Genomic DNA, 17,205 nt, shown 5'->3' with positions numbered 1-17,205 from the left:
TACACAGATTTACCTGGGTGGTTTTTGAGCTGAAGCACTGATCTTTCTGTCTGATTTGTATATCCTTTCCCTTTTCCTGAATTTTAGAAATAGTAGGTGATTATTGATGCGCAAGTTTATAGAATTCAGTTTGTCTCATTGTTTCGGCCTCCCGTTAAGCTTTTAATGACCCTACATTTTTGTGAGTATATGTATAAGTTTCACCGTTTTTACCGAAAAGTTTGAGAGTTATGATATTCTTATCTAAGAGGATCTGGAGTCAGAGGAAACTTACAGTGAAAGGATTTTAGAATTTGGATTGGAAAAGTGTACTAGTCATTTTTTATTGTCATACTTTGTTATATTTTGACACACTGGGGGCCTCTCTGGCCAGGAAGAAACTGCCCTTCCTAGGGATAGCTAATTAACACCTTGACCTGTGAACACACCTCTCTGCAAACCAACCCCCAACCACCTACCTCCTTTATCTAATTTTTGCACATCAAGCCAATTCCTCCCTTCCCCGAAATCAACCCAAGGAGGGACAGCCCCTGATCCCCAAAGCCTGCTGGAATTATCTTACTTAGCCAATCCTAAACTATTTACTCTGTCCTGCCTTTCTGGCAGAAACCCCAAAAAGGCTGTGCCTTCTACCTTCGGCTGGCTCCTCTGTTCCTCCTGACTGACACCGGTGTTTCCTCCTGTGGCCTGGCCTGGCATGGCATGACATGCCTCTCTCCTTCCTGGCCAAACGGTGAATAACATTAAACTTTTCTTTCAGTGACATTGACCTCTCCTTGTGGTTACTTTTATAAATTAAGACCCAGGCACAACTCAAAGGGGTTTGGTTTATCATTAAACTTTGAATTGACGATACAAGGTACATGCATGTGGTGAGCAGGAGGAGATGTGGCAGAAAGAATTTGGGCTTTGGTGTCAAACAGATTGTTTCAAACCCTGGCTCCAGACTTTGCTGCTAGACATTAGGTGACATTAAACAAGTCATATAATTTATCTATGTTCTAGTCTCCTCCTCCTCTATGAAATATAGAAAATAATATTTACCTTACAAGGTTTTTAGAGGGTTAAATGAAATGATCTTACGTTTCCCCTGGATGCAAACTTGTGTATTCAGCTACCTTCAACATGTCTCCATTTGAGTATCTAACCGGCAGCTCAAATGTAACATATCCAACCTGAACTTGTGACTCCCCCACCCAGATCTTTTCCTTCCCAATATTACAGTTCTGAGCATATGGCACCACTATTTACCCAGTTAACCTAAGCCAAAAAAATCTTATAGTAATTCTAGATGTTTCTGTCTCATACTTGTCCTATAATTTGTCTACATTTAAAAGACATTCGGGGGGCACCTGGGTGGCTCAGTTAGTTGAGCATCTGATTTTGGCTCTGGTCATGATCTCGTGGTTCATGAGTTCAAGCCCCACATCAGGTTCTCTGCTGTCAGCACAGAGCCCGCTTCAGGTCCTCTGTCCCTCTCTCTCTGCCCTTCCCCTGCTTGTGCTCTCTCAAAACTAAATAAAACATTGAAAAAAATACATTCAGAATCTGTGACCACTTTTCAACTCTGCTCCTCCCACCCTAGTCCGACCCACTGTATTTTTTCTGTATTTGTTTGGCCTGAACAACTGAGTAGTTTCTTAGTTGGCCTCCTGGCTTCTCACCCCTCTGCAGTCTATTGTTCACATAGCAGCTAGTAATTTTCTGAAAACATGAGTCAGTCTTAGCAGTCTTTTGCCTCGGCTCTTTAGTGACTTCCTATCATATTTAGCATCTCTTAAACAGAATAAATTCTAGCCTTTTTAAAATCTAAAGCTACAGGGGTGCCTTGGTGGCCCAGTCGGTTAAGCGTCAGATTTTGGCTCGGGTCATGAGCTTGCCAATCCCGAGTTTGAGCCCCGCGTCCAGCCCTATGCTGACAGCTCAGAGCGTGGAGCCTATTTCAGATTTTGTGTCTCCCCCCCTCTCTCTCTCTACCCCTCCCCTGCTTGCACTCTGTCTCTCTCTCAAAAATAAATAAACATTAAACTTTTTTTTAAAAACAAAAATAAATAAACATTAAAAAATAAATAAAGTCTAAAGCTACATAAAACCCAAAGCAATCTATTTCTCTACTTGAGATCAAAACAAGTCTCTTTTTTCCTATCTAAACATAATTCTTGGCATGGAGATAAATCGGAATTCACATGATATACTTTTTCAAACTTTTTCAAAAACTTTAAGCCCTGCTTTAGAGAGGAATTCTTATATTACACATACATATTTACATATTTTTTTCCTTCAAAGACTAATGACAAATGTATGAGGTTAATAGGCATGTAATGGGACCGTAATAGTACTAATAACGTGAAAATAAAAAGCAGTTCTTTTATAGGAAGTGTTCCTGTATGGTGCACTATGAAACGGGATCACAGAATCTATGTGCATACATGAATCACCAAAAGTTCAGAAACTAAGCTCACCTTAAGAAAATTTATTCTCTTGTTTAGAGCAGAGATCTCCAAGTCATGATGTATAACACACAAAAGCCAAGTATTAGCCTAAATTGGCAATAACTGCAACTTAAATTAAAACCTGAACACCTAGATTGTTACTGTGGTTCTACAGCTTTTGCTCTGTGGTCTGCAGGTTTTATTGAGGTCACAACCTGTTATCTTTTGCCTCTCCTCCTTGTGCTCCCTGTCTCCAGCTTTTTCTTGGCCCTTCTCTGCTCTCTGACCTCATCCCCTCTCCTCACTTCAGTACAGACCCATCAGACTTCTGACTGTTTGTCCAGCTCGGTGTATTGAAGCTATTCTGGACTTGGCACCTTCCCCTTAGAATATTCTTTTCACAAATATTTCATGGCTCACTCTCTCAATTTGTTCAGCTGTCTGCTCAAATATGATCTCAGGCCTTTCCTGACCACTGTATTTAAAATAACAGTCTCAAGGGGTGCCTGGGTGGCTCAATCGGTTAAGCATCTGACTTCGACTCAGGTCATGATCTCACAGTCCATGAGTTTAACCCCACATCGGGCTCTGTGCTAACAGCTCCAAGCCTGGAGCCTGCTTCGGATTCTGTGTCTCCCTCTCTCTTTGCCCCTCTGTCTCTCTGTCTCTCAAAAATGAATAAACGTTAAAAAAATTAAAATAGCAGTCTCAGGGTTTTGTTTTGTTTTTTTCTTTATAACACTTGGCTGATATTATCTATTTATTTGTTTATTGTCTGTCTTACCCTCTGGAACATAAGCTTCATGAGGAATTTTGTCTTTTTTGCTGTTATATCCCTAGGAACTGGCACATAATAAGTGCTCAATAAATGTTTGTGGACTGAATGAATCTCCATTCTCATATCAGTCATTTATTCAGCCTTTAGTCATGAATTACTACTATACACCCAAGACTGTGTTAGAGGTACTGTGTTACTTAAAAAAGAGACATAATCCTTTGCCTTCAAAGAACTTTTTTGAGAGGAGGAAGGAGGAGATAAATATAGATAAACACTGTATAAAAATGTATGATTATGAAGGATTTTGAAGAAAGGAATACCAAGAGGCCTAGTTTAATTTCCACATTGACTGAGTTGCCCAAATTTTTTCCCGCTTTTGATTTCTAATTTCATTTCACTGTGGTTGCAAAAAATATTTTGTTTTATATCTATTTTAATTTATTGAGATTTGTTTTATAGCCTAGGATATGGTGTATCCTGGAAAATTTTCCTTGTGCATGTGAGAAAAATGTGTATCGTGTTGGGCAGAGTGTTCTATGGATGCCCCTTAGGTCTAGTTGGTTTATACTGTATTTCAAGTCTTCTGTTTCCTTGTTGATCTTCTGTCTAGTTGTTCTAACACTATTGGTGAAAGTGGGGTATTGAAATGTCCTCTGTTATCATTGAAGTGTCTATCTCTCTCTTCATGTCTGTCAGTTGTTGCTTCATGTATTTTGGTGCTCTGTTATTAGGTACATATATATTTATCATTGTTATATCTTCCTGATAGATTGACCCCTTTATCATTATGAAATGTCCTTCTTTATTTCTAGTAACATTTTTTGCTTTAAAGTCTATTTTGTCTGCTATTAGCCATTCCAACTTTCTGGTGGTTGCTGTTTGCATAATTTATCTTTTTCCACCCATTTACTTTTCATTTGTCTGTATCTTTGAATTTCAAGTGATAAATACCATGTAGTTGGATCATTTTTTAAATTGAGGTATAATTGACATGTAACATTATATTAGTTTTGGATATACAACATAATGATTTGATATTTGTATATATTTTGAAACGATCACCACAGTAAGTCTAGTTAGCATCCATCACCATACATAGTTACCAAAAAAATTTTTTTCTTGTGGTGAGGACTTTTAAGATTTACTATCTTAGCAACTTTCAAGTATGCAATATAGTATTATTAACTATAGTCACCATGCTTTACTTTACATCTCCATGACTTACTTATGTCATAAGTGGAAGTTTGTAACTTTTGACCCCCTTCACCCATTTTACCTACCCTCGACCTCCGACTTCTGGTGACCACCAATCTGTTCTCTGTATCTATGAGCTTAGTTGTTTTTGTTTTTAAATTCCACATATAAGTGAGGTTGTACAGTATTTGTCTTTCTCTCTCTGACTAATGTAGCAAAATGCCCTTGATGTCCATCCTTGTTGTTGCAAATAACAAGATTTCATTCTCTTTTATGACTGAATAGTATTCCATGTTATATGTGTGTGTGTATCACATGTTCTATATCCATTCATCCATCAGTGGACAGTTAGATTGTTTCCATGTCTTGGCTGTTGTAAATAATGCTGCAGTGAACATGGTGGTGTATATATCTTTTTAGTCAGTGTTTTCATTTTCTTTGGCTAAATACCTAGAAGTAAAATTATTGGATTGTATGGTAGTTCTATTTTTAATTTTCTGAAGAACCTCCATACTGTTTTCCATAGTGGCTACACCAATTTACATTCCTACCAACAGTATACAAGAGTTCATTTTCTCCACGTCCTTACCAACACTCGTTATTTCTTGTCTTTTTTATAATAGCTATTCTAACAGGTCTGAGGTGATATTTCATTGTAGTTTTGGTTTATATTTCCCATTAGTGATGTTGAGCATCTTTTCATGTACCTGTTGGTCATCTGTATGTTCTCCTTGGAAAAATGTCTATTCAGATCCTCTGCCAATTTTTTAATTGGATTGTTTGGCCTTTTTGCTGTTGAGTTGTATGAGCTCCTTATATATTTTAGATATTAACCCCTTATCAGATATATGATTTGCAAATATTTTCTCACATTCAGTAGCTTGCCTTTTCATTTTATTGATGTTTTCCTTTGCTTTGCAAAACCTTTTTAGTTTAATGTAATCCCGCTTGTTTATTTTTGCTTTTACTGCCTTTGATTTTGGAGTCAGAGTCAAAAAGCGTCACCAACACTGATGCTAAGGAGCTTACTGCCTATGTTTTCTTCTAGGAGTTATATGGCTGCAAGTCTTACATTCAAGTCTATAATCCATTTTGAGTTCATTTTTGTGTGTAGTATAAGATAGTAGTTGAATTTCATTCTTTCATACATGGCTGTCCAGTTTTCCCAACACCATTTATTAAAGAAACTTCTTTCCTTGTATATTCTTGGGGCACCTGGGTGACTCAGTCGGTTGAGCATCCAACTTCAGCTCAGGTCATGATCTCACAGTTCGTGAGTTCGAGCCCCACGTTGGGCTCTGTGCTGACAGCTCAGAGCCTGGAGCCTGCTTCGAATTCTATATCTCCCTCTCTCTCTGTCCCTCCCTCAGCTTGTGCTCTGTCTCTCTCTCTCTCTCTCTCTCTCTCTCTCTCAAAAATAAATAAACATTAAAAAAAATTTTTTTTAATTATACTCTTGGCTCCTTTGTTGTGAGTTAATTGACTGTGTATGTATGGGTTTGTTTCTGGGGTCTCTATTCTGTTCCATTCATCTCTGTGTCTGTTTTTATACCAATACCATACTGCTTACCATAACTTTTTAATATAGTTTGAAATCAGAGTGTGATGCCTCCAGCTTTGTTCTTCTTTCTCGAGATTGCTTTGGCTATTCAGGGTCTTTTGTGACTTCATGCAAATTTTAGGATTGTTTGCTCTATTTCTGTGAAAAATGCAATTGAAATTTGATAGAGATTGAATTGAATCTGGAGATTACTTTGGGCATTGTGGACATTCTAATAGTATCACTTCTGATCTATGAGCAGGGACTGTCTTTCCATTTATATGTATCTTCAGTTTCTTTCATCAATGTCTTATACTTTTCAGCACACGGTTCTTTCACCTCCTTGGTTAAGTTTATTCCTAGGTATTTTATTCTTTGTAATGCAGCCTATTACTTCTTGAGTGAAAACAATTTTCTCTTATTATAGGAATATGTAATCCAAAAAAAAATATCTTGAATCTAATTTTGGCTATATTTTATAATTTTAATGTATCATATTTTCATTTTTACTTTCTTTTTGCTTTTTTTTTTCATTTACTTTCATTTTTCCATTTTGCTTTATATAGGTAGGTGCTCTGATGTTAAGTGCATAAATACTTACAACTGCTAGATCCTCTTGATGAATTAATCCCTTTATCATTATATAATGACCGTCTTTGTCTCGAGATACAGTTTTTGCCTTAAAGTCTATTTTGCCCAATAAAAGTATAGCTGCCCCTGCTCTCTTTTGGTTTCCATTTGCACAGAATAGCTTTTACCATTCCTTCACTTTCAGCCTGTGTGTGTCCTTAAAGCTGAATCAATTCCGTTTAGGCAGCATATAGCTGGGTCTTGTTTTTTTCATCTGTTCAGCCACTCTGTGTCTTTTGCTTAGAGAAGTTAATCTATTTACATTTAAAGTAATTATTGAGAGGTTAAGGGCTTAATAATTGACATTTTATTCATTGTTTCCTGGTTTATAGATCCTTTGTTTCTTTCTTCCTCTCTTGCTGTCTTTGTCATTTGATGCTTTTTCTGTAGCAGTATGTTGATTTCCTTTCTCTTTTGTGTACCTACTGTAGATTTTTGCTTTGTAGTTTCCATGAGGCTTACATAAAACATCTTACAGTTATAACATTCTATTTTAAACTGATTAACAACTTCAATGGCATACAAAGGCCCTATACTTTTACTCTACCCAGGCAAAATCTCTGAGCCAGGTCTGTGTCTCTGAAAGTGTATACGTAAAGTAAAATTTTATCAAATCACGTATTAAATACATGAAAAACATCTCTTCTCAACTACAGTGTTTTTTAAAGTATTTTTTTAAATGTTTGTTTATTTTGAGAAAGAGAGAGACAGCACACATGTGCTCATGGGGGGAGGGACAGAGAGAGAATCCCAAGCAGGCTCCTCCCAACATGGGGCTCAGTCTCACGAACCTGTGAGATCATGACCTGAGCCAAAATCGAGAGTTGGATCCTTAACCAACTGAGCCACCCAGGTGCCCCTCTCGACTAGAGTTTTTAAAACCCTATACCAAATCTAACCAAATCAGAATGTAGGATTGAGGCTTAAGGACACGTGTTTGGAAACTTCTCCATGTATTTTTTTTTTTTTTTTAATTTTTTTTTTTTTTCAACTTTTTTTTTTTTATTTATTTTTGGGACAGAGAGAGACAGAGCATGAACGGGGGAGGGGCAGAGAGAGAGGGAGACACAGAATCGGAAACAGGCTCCAGGCTCCGAGCCATCAGCCCAGAGCCTGACGCGGGGCTCGAACTCACAGACCGCGAGATCGTGACCTGGCTGAAGTCGGACGCTTAACCGACTGCGCCACCCAGGCGCCCCTCTCCATGTATTTTTGATGCACATCCTTGGTTAAGCAACCTGTGTCAGAGAAAGTCACTAAAAAATATTAATCCTCAGAGGAATGTGCTTGTAAAACTTTTGTAAAAGAATTTACCTATTTTCCCCTAGACTGACCCTTGTAAAAATATGCAGTTCCTTATCTGTCTATAATGGGCTATATCCATAACTTCGACAAAGGGTTATTATATTTGTCTGATTTTATGGTGTCTGTATTACTTTTTTCTCTTGCAGGTGAAAATGAGTTCCTCAGTAAGAAGAAAAGGCAAGCCAGGCAAAGGAGGTGGAAAAGGGTCTTCTAGAGGAGGAAGAGGAGGCAGGAGTCACACTAGTAAATCTCATGGGGGTGGCAGCAGTGGTGGTGGCAGTGCTGGCAACAGAAAGGCCTCGAGTAGAATTTGGGATGACGGTGACGACTTTTGTATCTTCAGTGAATCGAGGCGCACGTTCAGGTCATTATGCCTTTCTCATGTTCAGAGATAGAAACGGTATCGATTTCTAATCTGTGGGACTTATACTCTTGTTTTTTTTTTTTTAATTAAAAAGTTGTTTTAAGTTTATTTACTTTGAGAGAGAGAGAGAGAGAGAGAGCGCGAGCGCTCACAGGAGGGGCAGAGAGAGAGGAGAGAGAGAATCCCAAGCAGTCTCCACACTGTCAGCCCCACGAAGGGCTCGAACTCATGAACTGTGAGGTCATGACCTGAGCTGAAACCAAGAGTCTGACGCTTAACCGACTGAGCCTCCCAGGTGGCCCTCCTCTTACTTTAAACCCTTGAAGACCCCCACTTTGTAACCTTTTCTAAAGGCATGATGCCAAGTAATAGCTTTTTTTTTTTTTTCGAAGGTTGAAATCTGAAGTTAACTTCAACTTACATGACACTGTGAATTGAATGTAATACTGTCATTGAAACTAACGTTACCAGGAAAGCAAATATCGGAAATAGCGAAAGTGATGAAAATGATTTTAAGTATTCCTTACACATTGTAGTTTGAAAATGCCAAAATTCGACGTGACTGTACTCTGTCTTTTTAGTTGATGAGTTATCTATTTTCCAGACATATCAGCCAAATCTTCACTGGTGCTTCAGGTGACCAGTGACAGAGTCATATCCAGGCTTCTTTCATATTCAACTTTTAACAAATAAATTCTGATCATTCTAGTGAATATTTAATGAAAGTAAAGATTTTACTACTGCATGTTATGCAGTATAGGTATAGAATTCTCATTGTCTCTTAAACAGCGCTGCAAGCTGTCTACTGGAATTTTTAGAGATTAGCTACTCTCTCTTTCTCTCCCTTTTCTGGGAACAACTCCCAACTAAATATTAGTTAAAAAAGGAATATAGGTGGGGCGCCTGGATGGCTCAGTTGGTTGAGCTTCCAACTCTTGACTTCAGCTCAGGTCATGATCCCAGGGTCGTGAGACTGAGCCCTGTGTTGGGCTCCGTGCTGAGCATGGAACCTGCTTAAGATTCTCCCTCTCTCTCTCTCTCTCTTTCTCTCTCCCCCTCTGCCCCTCTCCCTCATTCACATGCACTCTCTCTCTAAAATAACAGATAATATTAAAAAGAAAAAAATTAAAATATGTTGTAGAAGAATATTTAATCTTACGAAAATTCCAGTTTTATTTTGATGAGGAAATAAAATAAATTATAAAAGATTATATGTGCTGTATACTTTCATTTAAAAGTGTATATAAAAAGAATTGATATTGGGGCGCCTGGGTGGCTCAGTCGGTTAAGCGTCCGACTTCGGCTCAGGTCTTGATCTCACGGTCTGTGAGTTCGAGCCCCGCATCGGGCTCTGTGCTGACAGCTCCAGAGCCTGGAGCCTGTTTCAGATTCTGTGTCTCCCTCTCTCTGACCCTCCCCTGTTCATGCTCTGTCTCTCTCTGTCTCAAAAATAAATAAACGTTAAAAAAAAAAAAAATTAAAAAAAAAAAAGGATATGAATTACGATGGCTTCTGTTTTCTGCTTTTTTCCAGTGAACATGTATTTATTTATTTTTTTTTTTTGTAATCAGGAAATAACGATAAGGTCAGTAAATATTTCAAAAGTAAGGCTTAATATTCCCATTGTTTTCAGATTGGGCACCTAAAACAGAATGAAATAAATGCTTTGCGTGTAACATTTCTTTTGAAAGTCTCTACTCTCAACTGCAGCAGGAGTCATCATAGCATTACTTTTTCCAGAGGATTCTTGAGTTAGTGAAACCAGATTTAGTGATTAGGAATCTAACCAGGTTGGTTTTTTTCCCCAGCAGTTGCAAGATAATGAAGTGCGGTAAATACTGTAGAAAAGGGGAAATTCTTCACAGTCATTGTCATCTTTTGTAAAACACTTGACAGTCCAGTCCATGTTGTATCTGTTTGAGGACTGTGAGGAGAGCGTAAGAGTTCTGGTCACAGGTAAATGTGTCCTTTGCAGACCTAGCAACAGTAGAAAAGGAGAGGCACGCCCCAAATGGAAGCCCGAAGCCAAAATGCCCCTTCAGACTCTGCATATGACTTCTGAGAATCAAGAGAAAGTGAAAGCTCTTCTCCGAGACCTGCAAGAACAAGATGCCGATGCTGGATCTGAGTGAGTTATTTTGAGTCAATTATTATGTTAAGGAAGATATATCAGCAGTGGGGGCAGTGGGGGCAGTGGGAAAGTCCGTCCGTCCAGTGTGTCTTTGGAATGCTTTTCAGTACTGATCCTATTGTGACAATGTGATTAGTTGAAAGTGAGCCAAAAGCAAAACATGAATAATTATTCAGCAGCAGTTTTAGAGCGCGTTTGTTTTGCAATATCTGGGAGCAGTACAGATTGCCTTTGCGTCTTTTCTTCTGAGGACAATGCTGGTATGGATTCAGTAATTGCTTTATTGACAGACTTCCAAATAAAACCCTGCAGTGAACAAGTAGACGTGTTGTTCGAGGAGCAAATATTGAGTTGATCAGATGAAGTCTTAGGATTACACTTTCTCATAACCATCTGCCTCAGAGAAACAACTTTTAATATTTTGGCTGTTTTTGCTCTGTGATTTCAGTCAAAGAAGTCAGTGCATTCCATTCACCAGAACCGATGGGTGGGTTAGTCAACAGTTTAGCCTCCGTCTTACCTACGTATCTCTTATCTGCCTTAGATTTAGGAAAGGTGGTTAGGCAAAGCAAAAAATCAGGGATGGTTTTTATGAATGAGGAGAAAGAGGATGGCCAGGGCTTCTGTAGTTAAGAGTACAGGCTCTGGGGTCACACTGCCTGGGTTAAAATCTCTAGTTGCTCTTTACTGTATACCTTTGGCAATTACTAACCCTCTCTAACTTTTAGTTGATCATCTGAAAAATGGACATCCCAGCAGTATCTGATCGAGGGTTGTGGGGAGATTTTTAAAGAGCTAGAACACATACAACACTTAGCATAGAACCTGGCATTAATAAATGCCTGATAAATATTAATTGCCAAGATAGAAGTTAGATCAGTAAAAGTTCAAATCAGTGACTGAAGAATGGTTAGGATCCTGTGTCCTTTGGCTCCCTGAATTAAATTCTTAGACTCTTGCTAAATTTTACTTTGAAGTAAGTGGAACTTAATATCTAATAATATGAACATGTTACCTTTGTCAGAAGAGGCATTTCTGGGGAAGAGGAAGATGACGAGCCTGATTGTGATGATGAACAGTACTGGCCTGCTGGCCGAGAAGCTTCCCTTGTTCCCGACTGTGACCCTTTGGAATGTGCTGGCTCAGGCCTAGTGGAGCCTCCTAATCCAGAATTCACAGTCTCAACATTTGCAGTGCAGAAACTTGCCAGGTGATTGCTTTCAACATTTATGGCGGCTGGGGGAGAACTGAAGAAACTGGAATCACATTACAAACCCTACTCCCCGCTCCTGGAAAGCTCTCCTGTTGCAGGGGCTGCTGCGGTGCTGATGTGCCTAATACCCTCTCTTTCAGGACAGGGTGACTAGGGAGGGATCCATGTTACCAGGGATACTTTCTCAAAATGCCAATCCTGCCTATATACAGTTATAACTTCACATGAGCATGTTTAAATGAACTTCACTTCTGTGATTTGAAATTACTCAATATTTTTTGTCATGTTTCACACTTGGTAGGTATGGGTTCAACCCTGAACGCTGTCAGGCAGCCCTGCGGATCTGTGATGGAGATGTGGGGGCATCGCTGGAACATCTGCTCACACAGTGTTTTTCAGAGACATTCGGGGAGAGGATGAAGCTCTCTGAGGCGGTTGCCCATGTGAGCGTGGATGAGTGTGTGGAACAGCGGCAGGAAGAGGCATTTGCTCTGAAGTCAATCTGTGGAGAAAAATTTATCGAAAGAATTCAGAACCGAGTCTGGACCATTGGATTGGAATTGGAGTATTTGACGAGTAAATTCTGCAAATCAAAGCAAAAGGAAAGCACCAAAAATACACAGGAGACTTCACTTGAAATCTGTAAATTTTACCTCAAAGGAAATTGTAAATTTGGATCAAGATGCAAATTCAAACATGAAGTGCCCCCAAATCAAATTGTCGGAAGAGCAGAAAGAATTGTAGATGATTCTCATCTTAATGCTCATGAAGATGCCTCTTTTTTATATGAACTTGAAATTCGATTTTCTAAAGACCACAAATACCCCTATCAAGCTCCCCTTGTGGCATTTTATTCCACCAATGAGAATCTACCTCTGGCTTGTCGTTTACATATCTCTGAGTTCCTTTATGGCAAGGCCTTGACATTTGCAGAAACTTCCGAACCTGTTGTATATTCTTTGATAACCCTTTTAGAGGAAGAATCAGAAATAGTCAATTTACTAACAAATACCCATCACAAATACAGTGTCCCTCCTGTGAATTTTCCACCAGTATCGTCTGGGACCAGAATAAATAATCCTGTCTGTCGTAAACCAGTGATCCCAAACAATTCTTTCGCTCCAAATCAGACTCCTGAAGGTATGGAAGGCTTTGATTGAGGTTTTGTGGAGGGGGCATTCAGGATGGATTAAGGAAGACCGAGCTTCTGAGGGCTTCTCTAGGATCTCCCGGTGATCTTAGGCCAATCAGTCTCTTCGGTCCAAGGGCAAAAGGGAATGAGAATCCCCTGAACTGTGGCCTGACTTTAATTGAAAGTCCCAGTTTTGTCACTGTGATTGGGCTGTCTGCATTGAAAGTTTGTAGTGATACAGAAGTTTATTCTACAGTTGGGGGTTGGAAGAACCTTAAAGCATCTTCCCGGAAAATCTGTTTGATTTAATCCATTTGGTTTCACATGTTTACTTCTGATGTTTTACATGGAACTACTTTCAACTGAGTTTTTAGAGATATTTCTCTTTCCACAGTATACTAGACCCCCAAAGTCCATTAGTGTTAAGGCTATCTTTATGAAGTCGTAAACCCTCCGTTTAAAAAATGTGTGTGGAACCTTCTGGCTTGATCGCTTTGCGGATTTGCCATACAGATTCGTACAGCACAGTTAAACTCCTTTTTCAAAGTTCTTCAAGGAATTCTTATTTGTTGCCATCTTTCTTTGAGAGAAACAAGTTTTCCTGATTTCACAAGAGTTCTTAGGTAAACATCAGTAAGTAGAGAACAATGAAACTGCATTAAGGTGTGAATGGCATACAGTTGGCCAGGTTCACTCACTAGCCACTTGCTGCCAAACAGCAGTTTCTAGTATGTGGGATTCAAATATATTCCTGGAGAAATGACAGATTGTGTGACAGGGCCTTTTTTTTTTAAGTAACACCTTTATTGAGATATAATGTACATACTATAAAATTCACTCTTTTAAAGGGTACAATCCAGTGGCTTTTTAGTATATTCACAGAGTGGTGCAACCATGACGACTGTTTTTTTTTTTTAATCTTTATTTTTGAGTGAGAGAGAGACAGAGCGTGAGCGGGGAAGGGGCAGAGAGAGAGGAAGACACAGAATCTGAAGCAGGCTCCAGGCTCTGAGCTGTCAGCACAGCCTGACGCGGGGCTCCAACTCAGGAATGGCAGAGCTGAAGTCAGACGCTTAACTGACTGAGCCACCCAGGCGCCCCAACCATGACAACTGTCTAATTCCAGAACATTTTGGTCAACCCTAAAAGAAACCCCATACTTACTAGCAGCGAGTGCTCATTTCTCCCTTTCCTCAACCCCTGACAACTATGAATCTACATTCTGTGTCTGTGCATTTGCCCATTCTGTATACTTCCTGGAAATGGAATCATACAATATGTGGCTTTTGTGATCGGCTTCTTTCACTCAGCATAATGTTTTCAAGGTTTGTTCATGTAGGATATATCAGTACTTCATTTTATTGCTGAATAACACTCCATTATAAGGACATGCCATATTTTGTGTATTGATTTATCATTTGGTAGACATTTGGGTTTCATGTCATAGAATTTTAGGAACACTTGCAAATAGTTTAAACTGTCAGTTAATTCCTTGAATGTAAAGAGTCTACAGAATTAACAAAGCATGCCATGATTTTTTTCTTCTTCGTTTTTAATTTGGTTTAGCAATAGCCACTTATTCCTAATTAAAGTATATTTGAAGATGCATTTTAAGTTCTTTAGCAGTAGAAGTAGTTGTTTGAAACAAATGAACCTGCTTTATTCAAGCTTTAGCTTTTTCTCCATCTTACGATTTTTTTGTTGTTGTTACTTTGTTAGAGAGTGACTCTCCCCCTTTGCTAAAGAAAGGGCTCCGTATGGAAAATGTTTCCTTTTATCCCCTGCAAGTTGAAAAAGAATCAGAACCTGAGGAGGATTCAGAGGAGGATGAAGGTCCTGCACCAGTTATAGTGGAGAATGAGAGCTATGTGAACCTTAAGAAAAAGATTTCCAGAAGATATGACTGGCAGGCAAAATCAGTACATGCTGAAAATGCTAAACTCTGCAAGCAGTTCCGAATCAAACAGGTAGGGTGTTCCCAGAGATTGGCTAGCATTGCCTCCCTACTGTACAGATGAACTGGTTAGGAGTTAGAAAGCCTCGCTACCCTCCCTAGTATGCTTTTGTTTCTCTTTAACTCCGCGTGGTCAGTTTCTGCAAGCCACAGCAAACTTGGGTGCATGTTCTAGATAGTTTTGGAAAATCCAATGGCTAGTGAAAGTGAAATGCACACATATATACCAAATATTCTCAGAATCTTGTGGCTCTGGTACTATGACAGGCAATCTGATAAGTGAAATGAAAATTAGTGCTGTGATTTATATTAGAAAAAATAGTGGAGAAAGGAGAAGGAGGGACTCTGACTCCATTTGAGAGAATCCTAGGATGAATAACTTGCCCAAGGTCACATAGCTAGCAGGTGGCCACACAAGGGCTTCAAGTTAAATCTCTGTTTCCAAAGTCCATAATGTTTTTATCCCATTCACATGAAGATTGTTTTCAAAGAACCTGTAAGTGAACTGTTAGGGCAGGGTTGGATGTAGGACAAAAACAAGTTGCTTAGCCAGTTTGGGGATTGGACTGGATGCTGTCTAGCAGCATTTCTAATTGTGAAGTTCTGATTCTGATTTTTGACACAGCATAACACTACGGCATACGTAGTGCAATGCCTATAGAACATCAAAATGAATAGAAATTCACACCATAAGTAGTAAGATAGTAAAAACAAAAAATTACATATTCAGTTTGATCAGTTTGTGTTTAGAGGTGATAAATTTATATGATAACATTATATGCAGAAAATGATGTGTTAATGTAAATTTCTTATATTATTCAAAAATATATCTTTAGATTTAACATATGCTACAATGTTTATTGGCCATTGGACGTCAGACTGAGTTACATATATGTGATGGGTGGCCAAAAAGAACCTTTCATGAGTGTTCTTACTATTACTGATTTTAGTAAAAATCTGATAGAACTATGCCATCCAGTGTGGTAGCCCCTGGCCACATGCAGGTGTTTAAATTTAAGTTAATTAAAATTAAATAAAATTAAAAATTCAGTTCCTCAGTAGCACTAACCACATTTCAAATACTCACTAGCCACGTGTAGTCAGAGGTTATTCTTTTGGACAATGCTATTATAGAACATTTCCATTAACATGGAAGGTTCTACTGGATAGTGCTGGTGCAGAGAATCCTGCTAGGAAGAGCTGGGTAGTGCTAAACAAGATGGCTTATTTCTCTTACAAGATCTTGCAGTTTATTCAGACGTAGGAAAATCACAAAGATTTCACAACTTTCTCTGGCTGATTCTTTAAGCAGCCTTCTGCTGAAGTCACCAACCCCCAATCCTAACAAATCTGCAATTTCTGTCTCTGAACAAATTGTTAAAGAGCAGAAAGGGTGGGTCTAGCTATGAGATTCCAACCTGAGATCTTTGTGAAAGATGATTCAAAGTAACGTAACTGATGCCTTATCTTTTATATTATTAGGCTTCCAGACAGTTCCAGGCAATTCTGCAAGAAAGACAATCGCTCCCTGCTTGGGAAGAAAAAGAAACCATTCTTAAATTGTTGAGCGATCACCAAGTGCTTGTTATAAGTGGTATGACTGGGTAAGAATGCAATTTATTTGTAATGCAGCTTTCATCCATGAATATGGTATGCACCCTGGTTACCATAACGTTCTACTTGTAAAAAACTAGTAACTGTTGTTATTTGTGCTTTACTTGTCAGATATTAAATAATATTTCACAGAACCTAATTTTACAGATCTTTAGCCAACAGACCCAAATTACAAACAAAAAACAAAAAAACACCTCAGAAATCCATCAAGTAATTTATAGACATTGCACACCTCTTCCCTGAGACAATTTTAAGGTAAAAGGTCTAAATGAAGACTTTTACCAGGCCCATTTTTAAATGTAAAGGATAGTTCTAGAACATTTAACTTGGAAACTTCCATCTGCTAAATTTATTCTGATTTCCTTAGAGCTTTTATTTGTTCTTTTAATAACAACTTAGGGCATATTATTTTTCCTACTTTACCCTTTTCGCATGTTATCCAAATTTATTTAGCAGCGATAGGTTGTAGCCTTAATTTAGTTCTCTATTCAAAAGTATTTAACCTAATAATTACATTCGTGCCCAGACTCACCAATATAGTAGTAATTTGAGATCTTCCAGTTTCTTGGGGTATCTGGGTGGCTCAGTCAGTTAAGAGTCTGACTCTTGATAGCAGCTCAGGTTGTGATCTTGTGGTCATGGGATTGAGCCCCATGTCGGTTCAGTGTGGAGCCTGCTTGGGATTCTCTCTCCCTCTCCCTATGCCCCTCTCCCATGCTGGCCCTCTCTTTCTCTCAAAATAAATAAATAAACATTTAAAGAGATCTTCCAGTTTCTTATATTTTTAAGAAAAATTTTTTAATATTTATTTTTGAGAGAGAGAGAGAGAGGAGGAGGACAGCGCAAGAGGGGAGGGGGGCAGAGAAAGAGGGAGACACAGAATCTGAAGTGGGCTCCGGGCTCTGAGCTGTCAGCACG

The 17,205-nt window shown here is 38.8% G+C and overlaps 1 protein-coding gene across 3 annotated transcripts in view; it reads left to right on the top strand.

The window, feature by feature from the left end:
- Positions 1 to 17,205, top strand: part of DHX57 (DExH-box helicase 57) — a 55,313-nt gene that overhangs the window by 1,146 nt on the left and 36,962 nt on the right. For 2 of the 3 annotated variants that reach the window (XM_060653016.3, XM_060653020.3), the window contains exons 2-7: positions 8,026 to 8,243; positions 10,219 to 10,371; positions 11,399 to 11,584; positions 11,889 to 12,727; positions 14,439 to 14,686; positions 16,156 to 16,277. In XM_060653016.3, coding sequence (XP_060508999.1) covers positions 8,032 to 8,243; positions 10,219 to 10,371; positions 11,399 to 11,584; positions 11,889 to 12,727; positions 14,439 to 14,686; positions 16,156 to 16,277 — 1,760 coding nt within the window. In that variant the 5' untranslated portion in view covers positions 8,026 to 8,031. The remainder of the gene's footprint in view (positions 1 to 8,025; positions 8,244 to 10,218; positions 10,372 to 11,398; positions 11,585 to 11,888; positions 12,728 to 14,438; positions 14,687 to 16,155; positions 16,278 to 17,205) is intronic. The other variant, XM_060653027.3, reaches the window with a different exon arrangement.

Source organism: Panthera onca, chromosome A3 (assembly GCF_046562875.1).
Source record: "Panthera onca isolate mPanOnc1 chromosome A3, mPanOnc1 haplotype 2, whole genome shotgun sequence".
Lineage (NCBI taxonomy): Eukaryota > Metazoa > Chordata > Mammalia > Carnivora > Felidae > Panthera > Panthera onca.
This window is presented reverse-complemented; position numbering and strand designations above follow the sequence as displayed.